The sequence below is a fragment of the Microcaecilia unicolor genome, chromosome 2, assembly GCF_901765095.1.
Source record: "Microcaecilia unicolor chromosome 2, aMicUni1.1, whole genome shotgun sequence".
Classification (NCBI taxonomy): domain Eukaryota; kingdom Metazoa; phylum Chordata; class Amphibia; order Gymnophiona; family Siphonopidae; genus Microcaecilia; species Microcaecilia unicolor.
In genome coordinates, this window is record NC_044032.1 from 381558119 (window position 1) to 381580918 (window position 22800).

Here is a 22800-nt window from a genome sequence, read left to right on the forward strand (position 1 = left end):
CTAAATTAATAGAAGTATTTAAGCCTGAATTGCCATACAACCAACCAAAAGGGGGTTAAAAGCTTACAGAATTAAGGGAGGTCCATATGTGACACAGGATCCGGACTCTAATTTAATCCCATAGTGGGTTTCTGGTCAATGGATCACGGTGGCGCTGCCCACAGCACACCTGACAGAGTTTACATGTTGCTAATTTTTACACTCTTGTATTTCTGATGGCATGCTAATTTTGTAATGCAGTTTTCTTATTTCCAGCTGGTTGCATTCCTCCCTAATAATAATAATTAAAAAAAAGGACCATATTATCTGTGGTAGCTTGACTGTGAGGTTTATAACGAAACAGGATTTCATGGTCCTGCTGGATTGTTGCCCTGCAACTGATTTTACCTTTAAATTTAGTTACAAGACTGACATATTAAATGTTTTTATAGATATACTAGTAAAAAATGCCCGTTTCTGACTCGAATGAAATGGGCGCTAACAAGCTTTCCTCAGAGTGTGTATGTTTGAGAGAGTGTGTGTGTGAGTGACTGTGTGAGAGGGAGAGAGTGAATGTGTGACTGGGTGTGTGTGTGTGAGAGAGAGAGAGAGAGAGAGAGAGAGAGAGAGAGAGAGAGAGAGTGAGACTGTGTGCGAGTGACACTGGGTGTGAGTGTGTGTGTGAGAGAATGTGTGTGTGAGAATGAGAGTGTGTGCCAGGGGTCCCCACCCCCCTCCCTCAGAGTTTCATGGTCCACCCCCTCCCTCAGAGTTTCTGGGTCCCCTCACCCCCTCCCTCTAAGTTTCTGGGTCCCCTCACCCCCACCCTCCAAGTTTGTGTGTCCCCTCACCCCAAGTTTCTGGGTCCTCTCCCTCCATGTTTCTTGGTCCCCTCACCCCCTCCCTCAGAGTTTCATGGTCCACCCCTCCCTCCCTCAGTGTTTCAGGGTCTACCCCTCCGTCCGAGTTTCAGGGTCCACCCCTCTCTCTCAGTTTCAGGGTCACCCCTCCTCCCTCCCTCCCTCCCTCTGATTTTCTGGGTCCCTCCCTCTGATTTTCAGGGTCCCTCCCTCTCTCCCTCCGAGTTTCAGTGTCCATCCACCAACCCACGTAGTTCCAGGGTCCCCACGTAGTTCCAAGGTCCCCACCCTACCACAGTGCTTATCCCGTCCACCAGCAAAGTCCTGGCCTGACCCACAGCCAGCAGGAGCTCCCTCAAACTGTGTAACTCACACAGATTGAGAGGCAATGGCGGTGCTGATGCAGCCACAGGCATTCAGCAGGATAAATTTCTCGTTCTGGTCTTCTGTCTGCGTATGCAGGAGTTTGTTATTTCAGTGCCGCCACACCGCCTTTCTTGTTTGCCGATTTGTTCGCTCTGTGCTTCCTCTCTCGGCCGCCAAAAACAAATGAACGTCTACCGCCGCAACGCGATACACAGAGAGGGTAGGCGGTGCGCAGGGGTGCTTACAACTATCTCGGTTGGTTGCCTTGCCTCTCACTGTTCTGCCCTCGATGTCATCACGTTTTGACGTGAGGGCGGGACAGAGAGAGATGGTGACAGAGTGATGAACCTTACGATCCTTACGAACCCTTCACCAGTGAAGCCACGGAGTCAGCTTCAGAACGTTGAAGGTGCCTTTTATTATAGTAGAGATATGTATGTTCTGTACTCCAGGTAACTGAGATTTCGGAGAGATACCTCCCAGGAAGAGTGTATCTAGATGAGCTTTTAGATTATGTGCTTTGCCTGAAACTGTTGTATGCAGCTCTAGAAAAAAATGAAAGTGCCTTTTTAGTAAACTGCCCTAATCTTCTTTGTTAATTAGTTCTCTTAGGACAAGTACTTAGAACTTTAATATGTTTTGTATAATGTGCCTATCTCATGATTTTAAGCAGATGCTCCCACCTGGTTATTCAGAAAGGATGAAATCTACCATGATAAAAATTTATATTTATGCTTTGCATTATAGGGAGTCAAATTGTGAAGCAGATGGATGACAATTCCCATTCATTTTTTGGTAATTCTATGTCAAAGATTACAGAGATGCTTACTATGTGAAAGCTTACAGAGATGGCTAAACTTGTTAGTTGGATGCACAGTACATATTGTGAAAAGTCACATGGCACAATATCTAGAAAGTACACTGTACGTTGGTTAGAGGGTCTGAGTATGTGAATATATATATATGTGGACGTATGTAGAAGTGTTTGAACAGAGAAATGTGTATGAATTACTCTTTTGCGATAGGCTAGAATAACAATTGATTTTAAGTTTAACCAGAATTGCATAAAGTATAAACCTGAGAACAGCATTAACCTAATGCCATTTTGTTCAAGAACAGGCCAGACGTTAAATAGATTGTTTCACTTGTTGGAAACTGTGACTTTTATGACCTCAGGCCTATAAACAACTATGAAGTCCTCATTGCTCTGCTATGCTTACTTGATCTTTCAGAAGCATGATGTTATCTCCTATGTGACACTCTAATTACAATTTTACAAATATCAGCCTGACAAGCTGGTATATAAGAAGAATTTCACCCACTCTATACGGGACCGTATGGTGTCCAAACGATATTGCGGCTGCATCGCTGGAAGGAGACTTTAGTTGGACTTATTTGTGTGATTTCTATTTACTGGATGAACTGCTAAATTCTACTCCAGCATTTAAACTGTTGGTCTGATTGCAGGAATATTGTTTTTCGTATAATCTTAACTTACATTACATTTTGAATTATAATGATATCTGTCTGCTTGTTAGAGGTAAACTCATATGTTAATTTCATCAACCTTAAAGCAACTGATTGTTTCATGTTTGATAATGTTTCTGTTCACATCATAAGCTATGTGCTGTTTTATTTTAACTGTTAATGGTCTGTTTATAGAAAAGAATTTATAAGACCTGTATAAATTACCACAGAATTTAAAAATGCTGTTACCAGAAAATGCTTTTGTTTCTAATTATCCTTCCATTACTGGACGCTATCTTAGATGACATCTACCTATCTACTGAAAATATTATGTTGCCGTGGAGGGGCATAATGGCATGCAAACGCCTATCTCCATGGGCGTTTATCTCCGAGAACGGGTCCGTGAAGGGGCGGGCCAAACCGTATTTTCGAAAAAATGGACGTTTTTGAGCTGGGCGTTTGTTTTTTTTAGCGATAATGGAAACTAAAAATGCCCAGCTCAAAAACGTCCTAATCCAAGCCATTTGGTCATGGGAGGGGCCACGATTCATAGTACACTCACCCCCCTGACATGCCAGGACACCAACTGGGCACCCTAGAGGTCAGTGCGGTGGACTTCAGACAACGCTCCCACATGCATAGCTCCCTTACCACGGGTGCTGAGCACCCAACCCCCCTCCCCCAAAACCCACTACCCACAAATGTACAACACTACCATAGCTCTTAGAGGTGAAGGGGGCACCTACATGTGGGTTCAGTGGGTTTTGGAGGCCTCCCATTTACCAGCACAAGTGTTACAGGTGGGGGGGATGGGCCTGGGGCCACCTGGCTGAAGTGCACTGCGGTACCCACTAAAAGTGCTCCAGGGACCTGCATACACGCAGGCCTCTAGGACTTGTTGCTACTGTATAACATTGGCACACCACTTGACACCTGAAGACTAATCTCTCTGAAAACGTCCTTTATTGGAATAACCGCGTTTACTCACAGTTAACTGCAGATCAGAGGTTGTGCCCCACTGGCAAAGAGTCTCCATGGTACTGAGATTAGCAGTAGGTCAGAGCTGGCAGAATGCTGTACAATGCCCTCTTTCAGCCACATTCAAGGTAAGAACTAAGTTCTCTAACGTGGCTAACACAGGAAAGGGAACTAAAACTGGCTTACAAAAATGGCCACTACTGCATGGACTACAACAGGAAACACAACAGAGCACACTCTGACCCAGTAGGAAGGGGGAAAAGCACCATGGGAGAAGAGCCTACCAACTACCAACATCGTGAGACTGTAACACAAGCTAATGAAATCACGGAGCCCAATACCCTACACCCACCACAATGCAATGCTGATGTGACCCTGTACTGCACCCGAGAGCCACATCTGACCCAGGGAAAGGCTGTGACAGGATCAAACACATTCTGCTGTCATGGAGGTGGGTACGGCATTTGAGGCTGGCATAGAGGCTGGAAAAAAAGTTTTTAAAGTGGGGGTTTTTTTGGTGGGAGGGGGTTAGTGACCACTGGGGGAGTCCGGGGAGGTCATCCCCGATTCCCTCCAGTGGTCATCTGGGCAGTTGGGACACTTTTTTGGGACTTGTTCGTGAGAAAAAAGGGTCCAAAAAAAGTGACCCAAAATCGCGGTCAAAACGCCTTTTTTTTTTTTTTCGATTATCAGTTAAAGACGCCCATCTCTCCTCAGCTGATAACCACGCCCCAGTCCCTCCTCCACCACGCTTCCGACACGCCCCCATCAACTTTATTCGTTTCCGCGATGGAGTGCAGTTGGAAACGCCCAAAATCAGCTTTCGATTATACCGATTTGGGCGCCTTTGCGAGAAAAACGCCCATCTCCTGATTTGGGTCGAAATATAGGCGTTTTTCTCTTTCAAAAATAAGCAGGCTAGTGAGCCATGGGCTAAGCCATGTCTCAACAGGAGGGATGGTAACAAGAATATTCACAGCATACAGGTTTTTACAATACCCTAAAAATTTTCTGTTCACAATGTATGCTTTGTACTAAGCACAATTTTCAGAGAAGACTCAGACCCTGAGTGGGTACTTTCCCTCAACTAAAGTACCCATTTCAGTACTTATGTATGGATTTTATTGAATTGAATAGAATAGATGTGAAAACAAGAAATATTGCTTAATAATCATTGATATGTTTTCAAAATGGGTAGACGCCGATTTGGGGCAGCTCGAGCACTACTCAGAGGAACTGAACCCATGGAATGGGCACATACGGGGCTTCCTGAACCCCCTAAGAACATTACCTTTTATGAGGGTTAGACCCGTACAGTGGAAATAGATTTCTGTGAACTAACTCGCTGCAGAGGACAAGAGGCAGCTGCAAGACTTACATGGTCTGACAAGTATGTATGCTTCCTACCTACAAATACTCCTGGAACCCATCAATGCACTGTATGGAATCTAGCTATTTGGAGCACGAGCTCCCTTGGGGGTATTACCTACTAAAAACACAAGATGATACTGAGATCCAAAGATCCTATTGGACACTTCTTTATCCAAATATTGGAGAAAAATATTTCTCGAGAGGACTTTGAATTTTCTCTGCCTAAGGTGATCAGATTTGAAAATCTGACCATTGAAGAGAAACTAGAACTTGAAATAGGTTACCAGGAAAAAAAAACGAATGGATGGCATGGGTAATCTATACTACTGAGAAAATAAACAAGTTTGACTATGTGGCGTGTGCTAAGGCAAGACCCTCCTTGGGAACCATACCCTTCAGAATGAGTCCTGATGATCCTGAGGGATTACAGTGTATCGACCCAGTGGAACCTGCCTTATAATGTCACACCTTTTCCCCCCACTAAAGGAAGAATTAAACCACCCACGGTAACATCATACCCAGGTAACTACACTTGCTTTTCTATAAAAGGACAAGGAAAGCGACAAAATCTGAAGCCACTACCACTCATATTGCGATCATCGGGTCAGCTTGACGGGAAAACAGAACTGTACATACCATCTTGATTGGTTCCAGAATCAAGACCAAGGAAAAGCTGATGTCTGGTGGATGTTTGGGGATCTCCATCTTAGACTCCATCTCCCACAAGTGCGGAACGGGGAGTGTGCATTAGTACAAGTTGTTATGCTTTTTATATGTTACCCACATGAACACTGGAACTGCCAAAATCAGTTCTGCATAGAATGAAGAGGGCAGTAACACCTAGCGGATCATTTGACCCACATGGACTGAAAGAGAGTCTTGGAAAGGAATCTATCTTAGAGACTTGAGTAAAATATGTAACAATGATAAACAGGAGGGAAATGTAGAGAAAATGTTTTGCTAATATAGGGTTAATCATTCTTACAATTTCTAAATAAATGTTCTTAGATATGCTTTGGCCGGCTACCTTATTAACAGTCTAGAACTGTAACATGTTAATGACAGACACACAGGCACTTTGAAACTGCATGTAGGCATTGTAAGAGAAAGGTTTATGAGAGCGGGGGGGGGGGGGGGGGGGGGGGGGGTTAGATTCAGACAACCTTCTGGCTGCAGTTGGATCTGTCTCTTTGCAAGTAATAAAAATGCTTAAGCCTGACTTGGTCTTATGGTATTCCTGAGTATTGTTAATAAAATTCTTTTAACAGTGGTCTCTGGAACTTTATAAGTCTAAGCAGTGAGTTTTTTCTAGCGAAAAAGGTGCCAGTACTCAAATGGCAGGCCATCTTTCAGGGGTAGGGTGATTACTGAGAGACCCACCCCACAATAGCCAGGCCCCCTGCAAGACAGTCCCAGAATCTCTGCTAAGGCAGAATTGGTGTGTAGAGCCTGAGCTCTTTCATTAAAACTTGAGGACCATGGGTCAATTTTAGCAGACAATGGAAAAGGTGCCGGAACTCAGTACCCCCAAGTACCCCCTCAAAAAAAGCCCTGAGTCTAAGTGCTTTGAAAATGAGCCCCATAATAACATGGTACAAGCAATCTGTTACAGAGTAAGGGGGAAATGTTTATAAGTCTTTTAACATCAGCCTCCAAATATTCAACAAGATTATTGTACTCCTTGATAGGATTTAAGATTCCTTTCATTTATTTTACCAAAATTAAACTTTGCTAGGGATATGTTTGCAGACAAATGTCTATATTGTTTTAGCAAGGTGAATGAAAAATGAAAATGATTAAGAAGTCATGCCTTACCGAGAAGATCGTTCTGGGGTAACCAGTCGTAAAGCTTAGTGTTAGGCCCTAAAGTTTCTGGTGTTTTGCCACTGTATCTCCAAAGCACCTGAAATACAAACCAAAGTTATTAAAGTCAAGTGCACCCCCTACAGTATAAGCTAAATGCACCAAACATGATGCAGGTGTCAAATATCAAAGAGTTAAATGATAAAATGTTAAGTCTTACTATTGAATATCTACTCTTGATCCACTTGCAGAGTCAGCTATGGTCCAACTGGCATGTGTCCCTGACTTCCTGGTTTCTGCTTCTGGATCTCCCTTCCCCATCATGCTATGCAACTCCCCACATTAGGGAGTACTGAGCTACCATTGATTAGCTAGAAGAGCACATGGCCACATCATGGAGTGATGTTGGGGGCTGTGAGGTTGAGAGGTGACTGCAGGTAGTTCAAGAGTAGGTATTATTTAAGCAGTTAACCATTTACATTTTCATCATTTCAATTGGTGGTTTTCAACCCAGTCCTCAGAGACCACCTATCCCACTGGGTTTTCAGCATATCCAATGAATATGCATGAGAAGCATTAGCATGCACTTCCTCCATTGCATGCAAATATCTTTCATGCATATTCATTATTGATATACTGATAACCCAACTGGCTAGGTGGTCTCTGAGAACTGGGTTGAAAACCACTGATTTAAATAGTTAACTAAACTATTTTAAAAGGGGTAACTCTGTTAGTCTGGTGTAAGAGATCTGAAGAGGCAGATGCCTCAATAAATTGATTATTCTATAAGGAGTCATGAGGTTTTGAGGACCAGAGTCCACTTTGTCAGATGGTCGTTGAAAGCTCATGCCTCAATAAATTGGCATCTATAAGGTGCCACCCGCCTCTTTCAATGTTATTTACACAACTTTTACTAGCAAAGTGCGTTTGCTTACAAATAAACATCAATGTTATCTGTCATGCCAACTGAAACATCATAAACCTCATAACAAAATGTCATAATGTTGTTGGTGTTATTTTGTTTACCCTCCCTAAGAAAAATGCCTGTTGGGTCTACTCTGGGTTGCCCCCACCCCACCCCCAATCTTTGTAAAACAAATGGGTTCAGACCCCTGGCCTCTTCTACCACCCTGATTTCTTTTCTGATCCCACAAAATGACCCCCTTACCTGCTACAGCCTGGCATCCAGTGTCGGTCTGATAGTTGATTACACTGGCTAAACTAAAGATAATTAGTGTAAGTAGCATCTGTTGCATTAGGCAGGTTTGTGTTATGAATGAAGGTTCTGAAGATATGATTTGTAAAGATTAGATAGAAAGTTATGATGACACTACACACAAAGAATGAATCTTACCTACAAACAAAGTAAATGTTGCTGAGATAAAGGCGCTATATCGTGGACTAATTTAGTTACAAAATATGATGTTTCCAGAGTAGTGTTCAGAAAGGAATCTGCTCATGCTGCATCATGACAATAAGGAAGAAACATCACTTTGCACCATGCTGTATCATATTGAACCTCAGTATCCCATACCATAGTGGGAGGCAATATGCTGGATGACACCATGGTACCAGGCAGCCTCAGGATACACTAGGCTGAATTGCACAACTGCATGCTTTAATACACGACAGCATGCTGCATCCCAGGGCTTTTTTTTTTTCAGTCAGTATGCACACTGGCATCTTTTTTTCCTGCCTTCCAAAAGTGTCCTATCCACCCCACTACATTTTTCACTCAAAATCTCCCACCAGCCAGCCTCAAAGCTGTGACCCTCAGATTCAATTTCAGAGGCAGCCACCTTCCAGGTAGAGCTATTCTGGATCACATGCCTGCTTATTTTTGAAGGAGATTGCTGGCCATCTTCTGACACAAATCGGGAGATGGTCGGCGATCTCCTGAACCCGGCCAAATCGGTATAATCGAAAGCCGATTTTGGCTGGCGCCAACTGCTTTCCGTTGCAGAGCTGGCCAAACTTCAAGGGGGCATGTCGGTAGGGTAGCGAAGGCGGGACAGGGGCGTGATTACGAGATGGCCGGCTTCGCCCGATAATAGAAAAGAGAAAGCCGGCCCTGACGAGCATTTCGCCGGCTTCACTTGGTCCCTTTTTTTTCAGGACCAAGCTTCAAAAAAGGTGCCCCAACTGACCAAATGACCACCAGAAGGAATTGGGGATGATTTCCCCTTACTCCCCCAGTGGTCACCAACCCCCTCCCACCCAAAAAAAATTTAAAATATTTTTTTGGCAGCCTCTATGCCAGCCTCAAATGTCATACCCAGCTCCCTGTATGCAGGTCCCTGGAGCATTATTTAGTGGGTGCTGTGCACTTCAGGCAGGTGGACCCAGGCCCATCCCCCCCTACCTGTTACACTTGTGGTGGTAAATGTTGCCCTCCAAACCCCCCCCCCCCCAAAACCCACTATATCCACATGTAGGTTCCCCCCTTCATCCCTAAGGGCTATGGTAGTGGTTAGAGTTGTGGGGAGTGGGTTTTGGGGGGGATTTGGGGGCTCAGCACCCAAGATAAGGGAGCTATGCACCTGGGAGCAATTTTTGAAGTCCATTGCAGTGCACCCTAGGGTGCCCAGTTGGTGTCCTGGCATGTCAGAGGGACCAGTGCACTACAAATGCTGCATACATCTAGTAGAGCTATAGAAATGATAAGCAACAGCAGCTCTAGTGGCAAGGGCTTATGTGACATGTAAGTGCTTTGTTTGAGAATATATACTTTTGTTGTGACTATGGTAATGTGTATAAGAATTCCCTCAAAAAGTGTGTGCTAGCTGTTTTTTATTTTAGCAAGGAGAAATATAGTAACATAGTAAATGACGGCAGAAAAAGACCTGCATGGTCCATCCAGTCTGCCCAACAAGACAAACTCATATGTGCTACTTTTTGTGTATACCCTACTTTGATTTGTACCTGTCCTCTTCAGGGCACAGACCGTATAAGTCTGCCCAGCACTATCCTCGCCTCCCACCACCGGCTGGCTCTGCCACCCAATCTCGGCTAAGCTCCTTAGGATCCATTCCTTCTGAATAGGATTCCTTTATGTTTATCCCACGCGTGTTTGAATTCTGTTACCATTTTCATTTCCACCACCTCCCGCGGGAGGGCATTCCAAGCATCCACTACTCTCTCCGTGAAAAAATACTTCCTGACATTTTTCTTGAGTCTGCCCCCCTTCGATCTGATTTCATGTCCTCTCGTTCTACTGTTGAGTCTACTCTGGGTTGCCCCCACCCCACCCCCAATCTTTGGCTAAATGCATTCATCCTCAAGGCCCTATTAGTACATTGGTCACAGTGTGTAGATTGTTCTTGGTTTTCCTGATGTGCTGATTCCCTTGACTGGGTAGGACAGTCCCCTTCTTCAACTGGACACCACCCACTACTTGGAATCCACCCACTATCCTAACTCTTAGTCTTAAGAGGCCCCACTGTAATAGCATAGCCAGACCCAGTATTTTGGATGGGCCCAGAGCTAACTTAGATGGGCCCTTCCATGGCATGGCACAGCGCTCCATAGCCCTCCCCTGAGATGTAAAAAAAATTATAGATTTTTTCACCTACCCCACATCAACATCTCTCCTCCTCCGTGGCATCCCGGCATCTGACCGCCTGTCGCTGAACCCTGGTCCTCCCTGGTGTACCTTACAGACATCCCTGGTGCCTGCAGTGATTCAATTATTGCGACTTGTGAGAGCTCCCCAGGTTTCTATCAACCGGGTCCCGGACAGGAAATGATGAAAGCGAGGGTGGGACCTGGCCAATGGAAGCCTGCAGGACCAGTGCAGGTAGCAGTAACTGAATCACAGCATGTTGGCCACGGCGGAGGAAGAACTTGCAAGTTGTCACCTCGGGTTGGTTGGCGGGGGTTGGGGTCCCCCGCAAGCTGAAGAAATATTTTTAAAGGCGCAGGAGGAAGCGGACGCAAAAGTAAGAAACGGCAGCGGGGGAGGGCTGGCGGCGGGAGGGGGGCCAGGGCGAAATCTGCGGGGGCCCAGGCCCCTGTGGCCCCACACAGATACGCCCCTCAGGCTGGAATCTCATTTGCGTATCATGTTTCTTCATTTGCATGTGTGCATGTAAGGGCCTTAACATGTTCACTCATGGTATTTTTGAATATGCACTGTTTTACTTTTGCAATAACTGTTCTTCAAAACTGAGCTAAGTGCACATATATTTATATATATTTTATATATTGTTTTGTGTGGATATTCTTTGGGTTAGTGTATTTTTGTTTGCCATTAGGCATGCAATGATTGAAAAGGGTGTCTTCAAGCAATATTGCTGCGGCAATGAGGTTACTTCTTGGAGCACACTTTTCATATATATTTTTTTAAATTATTTGTTATGTAATCTCCCTCCTACCCTTCCTCTCCAAAATACTTGAACGCGCTGTTCACAGCCGTTGCATTGATTTTCAAGCCTCTCATGCCATCCTCGATCTGCTTCAATCTGGCTTTCGCCCACTACACTCGACAGAAACGGCATTATCCAAAGTCTGTAATGACCTGTTCCTCGCCAAATCCAAAGGTCATTACTCCATCCTCATTCTCCTCGACCTATCCGCCGCTTTTGACACTGCCAATCACAACTTACTTCTTGACACACTGTCCTCTTTTGGGTTCCAGGGCTCTGTCCTCTCCTGGTTCTCCTCTTATCTCTCCCATCGTACCTTCAGAGTACACTCTCATGGTTCTTCCTCCACCCCTATCCCGCTCTCTGTTGGAGTCCCTCAGGGTTCTGTCCTTGGACCCCTTCTTTTCTCTGTCTACACCTCTTCCCTGGGCTCCCTGATCTCGTCTCATGGCTTCCACTATCATCTTTATGCTGATGACACCCAGCTTTATCTCCCCACACCAGACATCACTGCGGAAACCCAGGCCAAAGTACTGGCCTGCCTATCCGACATTGCTGCCTGGATGTCCAACCGCCACCTGAAACTGAACATGGCCAAGACCGAACTTCTTGTCTTCCCACCCAAACCCACTTCTCCTCTACCTCCACTCTCTATCTCGGTTGATAACACCCTCATCATCCCCGTCTCATCTGCCCGCAACCTCGGTGTCATCTTCGACTCCTCCCTCTCCTTCTCTGCGCATATCCAGCAGATAGCCAAGACCTGTCGCTTCTTTCTCTATAACATTAGCAAAATCCGCCCTTTCCTCTCTGAGCACACCACCCGAACTCTCATCCACTCTCTCGTTACCTCTCGCCTTGACTACTGCAACCTACTCCTCACTGGTCTCCCACTTAGCCACCTATCCCCCCTTCAGTCCGTTCAGAACTGTGCTGCACGTCTTATCTTCCGCCTGAACCGATACATTCATATCACCCCTCTCCTCAAGTCACTTCATTGGCTTCCGATGAGGTACCACATTCAATTCAAGCTTCTGCTACTAACCTACAAATGTACTCGATCTGCAGCCCCTCCTTACCTCTCAACCCTCATCTCCCCTTACGTTCCTACCTGTAACCTCCGCTCTCAAGACAAATCCCTCCTTTCAGTACCCTTCTCCACCACCGCCAACTCCAGGCTCCGCCCTTTCTGCCTCGCCTCACCCCACGCGTGGAACAAACTCTCCGAGCCCATACGCCAGGCCCCCGCCCTGCCCATCTTCAAATCACTGCTTAAAGCCCACCTCTTCAATGTCGCCTTTGGCACCTAACCACTACACCTCTACCCAGGAAATCTAGACTGCCCCAACTTGACATTTCGTTCTTTAGATTATCAATAGAAATCAAACAAAATAAAACATGGAAAAGAAAATAAGATGATACCTTTTTTATTGGACATAACTTAATACATTTCTTGATTAGCTTTCGAAGGTTGCCCTTCTTCGTCAGATCGGAAATAAGCAAATGTGCTAGCTGACAGTGTATATAAGTGAAAACATTGAAGCATTACTATGACAGTCTGACAGGGTGGGAGGATGGGGGTGGGTAGGAGGTATGCATGGGGACATCAAAGCATGCATACCTCCTACCAACCCCCATCCTCCCACCCTGTCAGACTGTCATAGTAATGCTTCAATGTTTTCACTTATATACACTGTCAGCTAGCACATTTGCTTATTTCCGATTTGACGAAGAAGGGCAACCTTCGAAAGCTAATCAAGAAATGTATTAAGTTATGTCCAATAAAAAAGGTATCATCTTATTTTCTTTTCCATGTTTTATTTTGTTTGATTTCTATTGATAACCTTAAGAGTGGACTAACACGGCTACCACACTCCTCCGTTCTTTAGATTGTAAGCTCCTTTGAGCAGGGACCGTCCTTCTTTGTTTAATTTGTACAGCGCTGCGTAACCCTAGTAGCGCTCTAGAAATGTTAAGTAGTAGTAGTAATTATAAAACTTTTGATTGTTTTATACATTTAAAAAATTATTAAATAGTACCTGGATCTATATTGGATGGATGCTTTCAAGTAAGAACCTAGGCGGGGCTCAAAATGATTACTGGGTATTCTACCAGCCCTGACAATGTTCGATGCCACAAAGAAACACTGACCTTTTGTGGAATCTTGCTCAAAGCAGTTCCAATGATGTTCGCCTTTTCAATACTTAGGTTTTTGACCATTGAACCCAAGGAAAACACCACAATGCCATGTTCACCTGAGCTCTGGACAAATTTCTCCATGTCCTGCAAGTCAGCAAAAAAAAAAAAAAAAACCATACTAAGAAACTGTTGCATTTTGATCGTGATCCCCGTTCTGCAAATCTTCTTGAAGCACACAAATGGAAGACTTTGTGGAGAGATTTAGTCTGGGACATTTCTTCTCGTGCTGTAGGAAAGGATAGTTAGGCTGCTTTATGTGTGTGTGTGGGGGGAGGGGGGTCCTTTTATTAAGCTGTGGCAAAAAGTAGCCTTAGTGCTCTCCCTGATACAGGTCTTTCCCGCACACTAAAGCTATTTTTACTGCAGCCGTAAAAATGGTCTGTATGTATTTCTTGTCTTAATGGCTATGTGTTAATTTTGTCATTAGTGTGCAACCATTTAATAAAATATATTATGTCAGTACATACCACCACCCATTTTGTAGGTGGTAAGGGCTCACGTGTGCTAACCAGTTAGTGTGCGGTAATATAGATGCCCTAACTGGTTAGCAGAGAAATGCACATTCTCTGCCCATGACCGGTTCTCAGCCAATATATAACAAAATATTTTTTAGCATGTGGTTCGCTTGCTCACATTTGGAGCTACCGCAGGACGCCTCAGTATGTCCTGTGGTACTGCATTTTTAGCTGCACTAGGGGGTCCTTTTACCAAGCTGTTTGAAAAAGTGGTAGCAGGGGGGCCATTTTTGCTGTGTGCCAGGGCCCTTTTTACTGCAGTGTGCGATAGCACCTAACGCAGCTTAGCAAAAGGGCCCCTATGTTCATTGGATATTTTTTTTTTGTTTACCTCAGAATTTTGCAGAATGGAGGCTATCCAGCTTATTTTCGAAGGAGATCGCTGGCCGTTTCCCAACACAAATCGGGAGATGGCCGGCGATCTCCTGAAGCTGGCCAAATCGGTATAATCGAAAGCCGATTTTTGCCGGCACCAACTGCTTTCCGTCACGGAGCTGGCCAAACTTTAAGGGGGCATTTCGGTAGCATAGTGAAGGCGGGACGAGGGCGGAACGAGGGCGTGCTTTGAGATGGCCGGCTTCTCCCGATAATGGAAAAAGGAAAGCCGGCCTTGACGAGCATTTCGCCAGCTTCACTTGGTCCATTTTTTTCAGGACCAAGCTTCAAAAAGGTGCCCCAACTGACCAGATGACCACCGGAGGGAAGCGGGGATGACCTCCCCTTACTCCTCAGTGGTCACCAACCCCCTCCCACCCCAAAAAAATATATATATTTTTTGCCAGCCTCTATGCCAGCCTCAAATGTCATACCTAGCTCCCTGACAGCAGTATGCAGATCCCTGGAGCAGTTTTAGTGGGTGCAGTGCACTTCAGGCAGGTGGACCCAGGCCCACCCCCCCCCCTACATGTTACACTTGTGGTGGTAAATGTTAAGCCCTCCAAAATCCCCCCAAACCCACTGTACCCACATGTAGGTGCCCCCCTTCACTCCTAAGGGCTATGGTAATGGTGTACAATTGTGGGGAGTGGGTTTTGAGGGGGATTTGGGGGGGCTCAGCACCCAAGTTAAGGGAGCTATGCATCTGGGAGCAATTTTTGAAGTCCACTGCAGTGCCCCCTAGGGAGCCCGGTTGGTGTCTTGGCATGTCAGGGGGACCAGTGCACTACAAATGCTGGCCCCTCCCATGACCAAATGCCTTAGATTTGGCTGGGTTTGAGATGGCCGGCCTCGGTTTCCATTATGGGCAAAAACCAAGGCCGGCCATCTCAAACCTGGCCATCTCTGACATTTGAGCGGCCCCAACCATATTATCGAAACGAAAGATGGACGGCCATCTTGTTTTAAAAATACGGTTGGCCCTGGCCCTTCGTGGCGCCATCCTCGTAGATGGGCATTCCCGATCGAAAATGCTCCTCCACGTCTGAGAAAAGCTGTGAGAATAGCATGTTTTCTAAACATTACCTCTGGTAGTGGTTTTGCGGGTTGGCAATGAAGTCCTCCAACAAACTCAAAATTGGGTAGAAAAGGTCGAGGGTATTCAAAGTCCCAGTAGGTTCTGATCAACCAGATCTCAGCCTTGCCCATGATTTCACAGAATGTTGTAGGTTTCCCTGTAAAGATCCAAAAGACAGAGGAATTAACTGCAGAGGTCCTGGATAGGTTTCCTCCCATGGAAGAGCCTAAAAAATATGTCTGCTACCGGCAGTGATGTACTACTGTTTTGTTTTTAGCTTTAGGGGCTGTTGGCAGATTGGCTTCACTCCAGGAGACACTTTTTGTGTTCATAAAATAATTTAATAAGAGGATTCTGACAGTCTCCAAGAGCCTCCTTCAGCACATGAGTTGAAAAGTGAGTTTTTAGGTGACAACAAGTCCTACCTTTTGAGCATTTAGGAAGGAGTCAACTGTATTTTTGGAACGCAAACAAATAGATAAGGTGAAAATCTTAATTATGTGAAACTAGCTTCAAAGAGGTAGTTCAAGGAATTAAAATGATAAAATCTTCATATTACATACTTCAGTTCATTCACTAATGAAACAAGAGAATATGGATTATCAATTCTTCTAAGTAAAGAGGGAAAGTGGATGAGCAAAACCACTAAACCCTTCAGAGACTGAGATTGTACTCCAAATGCCCTAGTTTAGGAGTGAGGTTCATTCCTGTCATGGTAAGAACAAAACTAATCCATTTGGAGAAATTGGCTCTGAGAGACAACTCATAATAGTGGAGTGGGTTATGGGCTAGATTCTATACATCACGCCTAAAAAATCAGTGCTGAAAATATCACCTAAGTGTATTATATACACCATGCCTAAATTTAGGTGTGGTTTATAGATAACGTCCAAATCTAGGCATAGTTTATAGAATATGCCCAACACCCATTTTCTGCGAGTATACTTAGTAACGGCCATTTACACCAATTAAAACCTGGTGTAAATGCTGACACCTAAATTAAGCGTGGAATGTGCATATTCTATAACAGTGCATGTAAATTCTAGGAACACCCATGGCCACACCCCCTTTTCAGATCCACATCTTAGAATTTACGCGCATCGCTTTATAGAATACGCTTAGACATTGTGCATAAATTCTAATGAATGCCAATTAGTGTCAATAATTGCTTATTAGGTTCAATTATCGGTTCTGACTGGCTTGTTAAGATAATTAAGTTGTGCGTGCAAATCCAGAATATGACCACATTTGCGCATACAACTCAAGTCGTACTATATAGAATCCGGGGGTAAATGGGTAATACATGAATTTCAAAGTCAGTTTCTTAATAGTTTCTTGAAATAGTTGTCAAGACCAAAAGAAGAAATGTGTTTAAAATGGGGATAAAGGTTGCTGATAAATAAGTAAAGATCATTGTTAGTAAAGTCAAAAAGAGTCCAAAGAGATAAGAACCCAGGATGAATCTGACAATAGATACTATTCCTAACTATTCACACCCTGTGTTTCAGCAAACTAAAGGTGATCTTGCCTCAGGGTACTTGTGATTTCTGCTTCTGTCCTCAGTGTCTCAATGTGCTTTATATGCAAGCAATTCTCAGCTATTGTAGAACATGTGGACACCTAGAACGTGCACCTAGAAATACATAGGTAGGTATTCAGTCAGCAGGGTGAGTGTTTTTTTAGTCGCTGGTAGTGTTATTCCTGGTTATTCTGTGCCAGGCTATGTCCGGGTACCGGCATTGTATATCCGGGTTTATGCAGCTGGCTATCTATTTGGCCGGCGCCGTTCAATTATGCTCCTCTATGTTACAAATAATTATAAGGGAGGTGGAGAAGGGTAGGGAATGATTAAATCTAAATTAAACAAAAGGGGGATGGGAACAGGGAGAAAAATGGACAAAACACATCGACTAAGACAGTTCTAAGGACTCACAGTATCAAGGCTTAGCAACCGAACAGAAACGTGATGGTTTTAAGACTCAATTTAGTACTAATGAAAGCTTTTTTGAAGAGGTACATTTCAATACTGCCCTAAAGTTCATAGAAGAAAGTTCAGTGTGAAAATCCAGGGGTATAAGGTTCCATTGGGTAGGCGCAATCACAGAAAAACAATTTGATCTGGCACGGTGTGAATGAATTTGTAAATGAGAAGGGACAGGGAGGAGATGTTGATTGGAAGAGCGTAGAGAGCAAGAGGGAACATAAGGAACAAGTGACCTAAACAGAAACTGTGGTATTCCAGAATGAAGAATGTGATGCATCAATACCACAATCTTAAATGTGAGATGGAATCGAATGGGAAACCAATGCTCAGACCTCATGAATCTGGCCCCATGGATGAGTTTAACTGTAGTGTTTTGGATGAACTGTAAACGATGGAGCTGATAAAGAGGAAGACCATAAAAAGTTATGATATAGTCTGAACAATATTCATTGATTATAAATATGATACACATTGATTTGTTCACTAGTACAGCTTTCCATCCCGTTTTACTTTTTGCAGAGAAATATATTTGTTTATTATTATGTTTTTTATATACTGTTTTTATTTGATCTCAGATGCAAGTGTGGGCAATCTGCAAAAGCCATCCACGGAAGGGCAGAGGACCAAGTGGCCGAACTGCAAAGGGTAGCTACAAAAGCCAGACGGGAAGCGCTGTCACCCATAACGGGAGAGAGTGTCCCATACAGAGACCAGGTGAAGAAATTGCTCCCTCACTTTGGACTCAAGCCCCCCCCCCCCCCCCAAATCAAGGTCTGGCTATGCCTGTGGCTCAGGCATAGGAAGGCATGCATGCTGCCATATGTACAGTGGATGATCTGGATCTTTTCTTTAGCCCATTACACGATCAGGCAAAGCAGCTCTCATGAACCGTTAGTAAGGGCACAGGCTGCAACTCCTGTGTCTCATTTTGCATTCAGATGTTTATTTTCTTACCTGCTGACCTTTCCCCCTCTCCCACCCCCACCCTCGTTATACTCTCTGGGAATATGGGGGTGCAGTCTGATCAGTCCTAATTACTGTCAACCAAACACTGGACCAAAAATCATACAACCTGCTGTTCTTCAGGGATAAGCCATCCCTTATTCATGGAAAGGAGTCATGAGGAACTGATGTATTTCTTGGGATCTGCTGGGTATTCGTGACCTGGACTGTCCACTTTCAGAGACATGATGCTGGGATCAATGGACTTTGGTCCCACTCAGCAAGGCTTTCCTTATGCTTGTAAGTTTTTATAATAATGTCTTTTTGAAATATAAAATACTCGACTACCAAAAATTCTCATAACCCTTATTCATACATTCTCAGAACAAAGGTCTGCGTAAGTGAAATGTATATATTTATAATGACAGGGTTACTATTGGTATAATTCTATAGCAGGTGGCCTCCATGCCATGTGGTGAGAGCCTATTTTATAAAGATATCTGGATGCTCAAATTCTGTTATTCAGTGCTATCGCAACCTGCCATTGATGTGCCTAACATTTACATGCCTGCAGTTACACCAGCCATAGATCTGGTATAATATAACTTGGATGCACCAAATAGCAATATTTTTTACAGCCACTACTACTACTTAGCATTTCTATAGCGCTGCCAGGGTTACGCAGCGCTGTACAAGTTTAAACATGGGGAAGGACAGTCCCTGCTCAAGAGAGCTTACAATCTAAAGGTAAAAACTATGTAGTCAGTGTAGGTATCAGGAATGGGAAGGTGGTTAGGCACCAAAAGCAAGGGAGAAGAGATGGGCCTTGAGTAAGGACTTGAAAATGGGCAGGGAGGGCGCATGGCGTATGGGCTCAGGAAGTCTGTTCCAGGCATAAGGTGATGCGAGGCAGAAGGGGCGGAGTCTGGAGTTAGCGGTGGTGGAGAAGGGTACAGAAAGGAGTGATTTGTCCTGAGAGCGGAGGTTACGGGTGGGAACATATGGGGAGAGGAGGGTAGAGAGGTAATGGGGGGCTGCAGATTGAGTGCACTTGAAGGTCAATAGGAGAAGCTTGAACTGTATATGGTAGCGGATCGGGAGCCAGTGAAGCGACTTGAGGAGAGGGGTGAAATGAGAGTATCAGTTCACGCGGTAGATAAGACGTGCGGCAGAATTTTGGACAGATTGAAGGGGGGATAGGTGGCTAAGCGGGAGGCCAGCGAGGAGAAGGTTGCAATAGTCAAGACGAGAGGTAACGAGCGAGTGGACGAGGGTTCGGGTGGTCTGTTCAGAGAGGAAAGGGCGAATTTTGCTAATATTATAGAGGAAGAAGCGACAGGTCTTAGCTGTCTGCTGGATGTGGGCAGAGAAGGAGAGGGAGGAGTCAAAAATGACTCCGAGATTGCGGGCTGAAGAGACCGGGAGGATGAGGGCGTTGTCAACAGAGACAGAAAGTGGGGGAAGAGGAGAAGAGGGTTTGGGTGGAAAGACAAGGAGCTCAGTCTTTGCCATGTTCAGTTTCAGATGCCGGTTGGACATCCAGGCAGCGATGTCTGAAAGGCAGGCCGAAACTTTGACCTGGGTTTCAACTGTGATGTCGGGAGTGGAGAGGTAAAGCTGGGTACCATCAGCATAGAGATGGTACCCTCTCATCTAGACGTTTTTGTAAGGCATATTTAAATGTCATGCTTGCCATTTTACAATCTCTGACAGAAGCTGCATGGGAACGTTTGTACTGGCTCCAAAAGCAGCAATTCTTGTCCTGCAAGGGAAATCACGTCAGAGGAGGTGGACATATATGGAGGGCGGGGGGAGGGGACAGTGCTGAGATACTGCAAACATCTTTTTGTTGTGGCAGGTCAACAGCTCAGTGCCTACACCACCCAAAAGGCATGGGTTGGGATCTGCCCTGGTAACAGAGGACTGTTCCAGTGCCTCAAATGGTACAAGGGGCTGTGGGCAGAGTGATGAACATTCTGATAACCAGACAGAATCACAGAAGGGAACCACTGCATCCCAGAGGGGGAGGGTGATGGGGAAGAGGTTTTTCGCATGGGTATTGGAAGGTGGGGGAGTTTGCAGGTGTGGAGACAGAATGGTTTCAGATGACAGGTTCACAGATTCTATCTGAGCTCTCTGGCAATCAACACCAACACAAACAGTCACAGGAACATGCTGCAGTGGTACTTAAATGTGATTTAAAGGTTTCTAAGTTCCGGCATTCATCTGGCATGAGATTTTCAATAAATCAACTTGAGAAGTTTAAGACCGCTGTCCCTGTTTCTTGAGTTTATGGTCATTTTCCTACTGTCCTTGTCTTCATTGGATTTTGATTGGCATTCTATCCAGAATTGGGAATGGACATTGCTGACACAGCGACACACTTGACACTCCCCTCCCTGTACTATCCTCAACATGCCTCCGCTGGCCAAATACATTTTTGTGGCTTAAACATTTTGTCCTGCCCTTTTGTAAAATACATTTTGGCTGCTTATACTTATAATGTGCGAGGATTAGAGACAAACTCGCTAATTACTTTAATGAAAAAATAATAAAATTACGCAGTAAACTTCCTCAGCACAACACCGACATCGAAAACCGACCTGGACCTAATCCCTGGTGGATGCCCAGCTGACCGTATCTGGTCAACATTTACTCTCCTCACCACTGAATCAGTTACAAAAGCGACTCATAGGTTTGCCAATACCCACTGCAAACTGGATATATGTCCCAGTCATCTACTCAAATCCCCCCCCCCCTACTGCTTCATAGCAGACCCCACATCCCACCTAAACTTCATGCTACAACAAGGTCTCTTCCACGAGGAATATGGTAACATCCTACTCACCCCAATACCTAAAGACACCAAGAAAATCCACAAACGATCTAACCAACTACCGTCCAGTTGCATCTATCCCACTAGTAGTCAAACTGATGGAGAGCTGGTGACCAAACAGCTTACGGAATACATGGACAAGTTCTCAATATTACATGACTCAGTCAGGATTCCGCCCCCACCATAGTACTGAAACTGTCTTAGTCACTCTCCTGGCCAAATTCAAGCGAGAAATAGTCACAGGTAAAATTATACTTCTCCTCCAATTCAACATGTCGTGCGCATTTGACATGGTCAACCACAATATACTACTAAGACTCCTTGGCCACTTCGGGATTGATGGAAATGTACTTAACTGGATAAAGGGTTTTCTAACCACCAGAACTTACCAAGTAAAATCAAACTCAAATATATTACCACCGTGTAAAGCTACCTGTGAAGTACCCCAAGGATCACCATTATCACCAATACTCTTCAACATGATGATGATCCCACTGGCAAAGTCCCTATCTAACTGAGGCCTCAACCCATTCATCTATGCAGATGACATCACAATCTACATTCCCTTCAGTCATGACTTGACAGAAATAACCAATGAAATCAATGACGGCCTGAACATCATGGACTCCTGGGCAAATTCATTCCAACTGAAACTGAACACTGAAAAAACACACTGCCTCATCTTCTCATCTCAACATAACAAGTACAAACCCACAACCATAAACACCCCAGAACACACCCTTCCTACCTCAGACAGCCTAAAAATACTCCGCGTCATAATCGACCGCAACATTACCCTTGAGAGCCAAGTAAACTCCGTATTAAAGAAAATGTTCTATTCAATGTGGAAACTTAAACGAATAAAACATTTCTTCCCAAGAGAAATTTTTCGAAGCCTAATACAATCAATGGTCCTAAGCCATGCAGATTACTGCAACAGACTCTATGCGGGATGTAAAGAACAACTCGCAAAAAAACTCCAGACCGCCCAAAACAGAGCTGCCAGGCTGATATTTGATAAAACATGCTTCGAAAGTGCTAAACCCCTCTGAGAAAAGCTACACTGGCTCCCAATCAAAGAACGGATTATCTTCAAAATTTGCACCTTGGTCCACAAAATTATCTACGGCGTAGTCCCAGGATACATGACAGACCTCATAGATCTACCAACCAGAAACAGAACCGGATCATCACGATCATACCTAAATTTACATTACCCAACTTGCAAAGGACTTAAATACAAAACAACTTAGGCATCCAGCTTCTCCTACATAAGCGCACAACTATGGAATGGACTCCCAAAAGTTGTGAAAATAATCCATGACCATTTAAACTTCAGGAAATCACTAAAAACCTCCCTCTTCAAAAAGGCTTACCCCAACAATCCAACACCCAGCAACACAACATAACCAATGATCGTACTGGACAATATACAATCTTCATTCCCTTCGACCCTCATGGTGCCTGATACACACCTACCTCACTCGACCACAATATAACCTTGTATTTGTTATCAACCGACTGGCGAATGCGTTACGGTACTATGTAAGCCACATTGAGCCTGCAAATAGGTGGGAAAATGTGGGGTACAAATGTAACAAATAAATAAATAAAATAAAAATAAACTAAGAATAGCACTTCTAGAATGACCGCCATAATCAACTAGTGGAAATATTTGTCAAA

At 44.5% G+C, this 22800-nt stretch overlaps 1 protein-coding gene across 2 annotated transcripts in view; it reads right to left on the reverse strand.

Moving 5' to 3' along the window:
• The window catches only part of LOC115461023 (UDP-glucuronosyltransferase 2A1-like), a 102431-nt gene that overhangs the window by 18959 nt on the left and 60672 nt on the right, over nucleotides 1-22800 (reverse strand). For both annotated transcript variants that reach the window (XM_030190541.1, XM_030190542.1), the window contains exons 3-5: nucleotides 15364-15512; nucleotides 13340-13471; nucleotides 6837-6924 (exon numbers count right to left, since the gene is read on the reverse strand). In XM_030190541.1, coding sequence (XP_030046401.1) covers nucleotides 6837-6924; nucleotides 13340-13471; nucleotides 15364-15512 — 369 coding nt within the window. The remainder of the gene's footprint in view (nucleotides 1-6836; nucleotides 6925-13339; nucleotides 13472-15363; nucleotides 15513-22800) is intronic.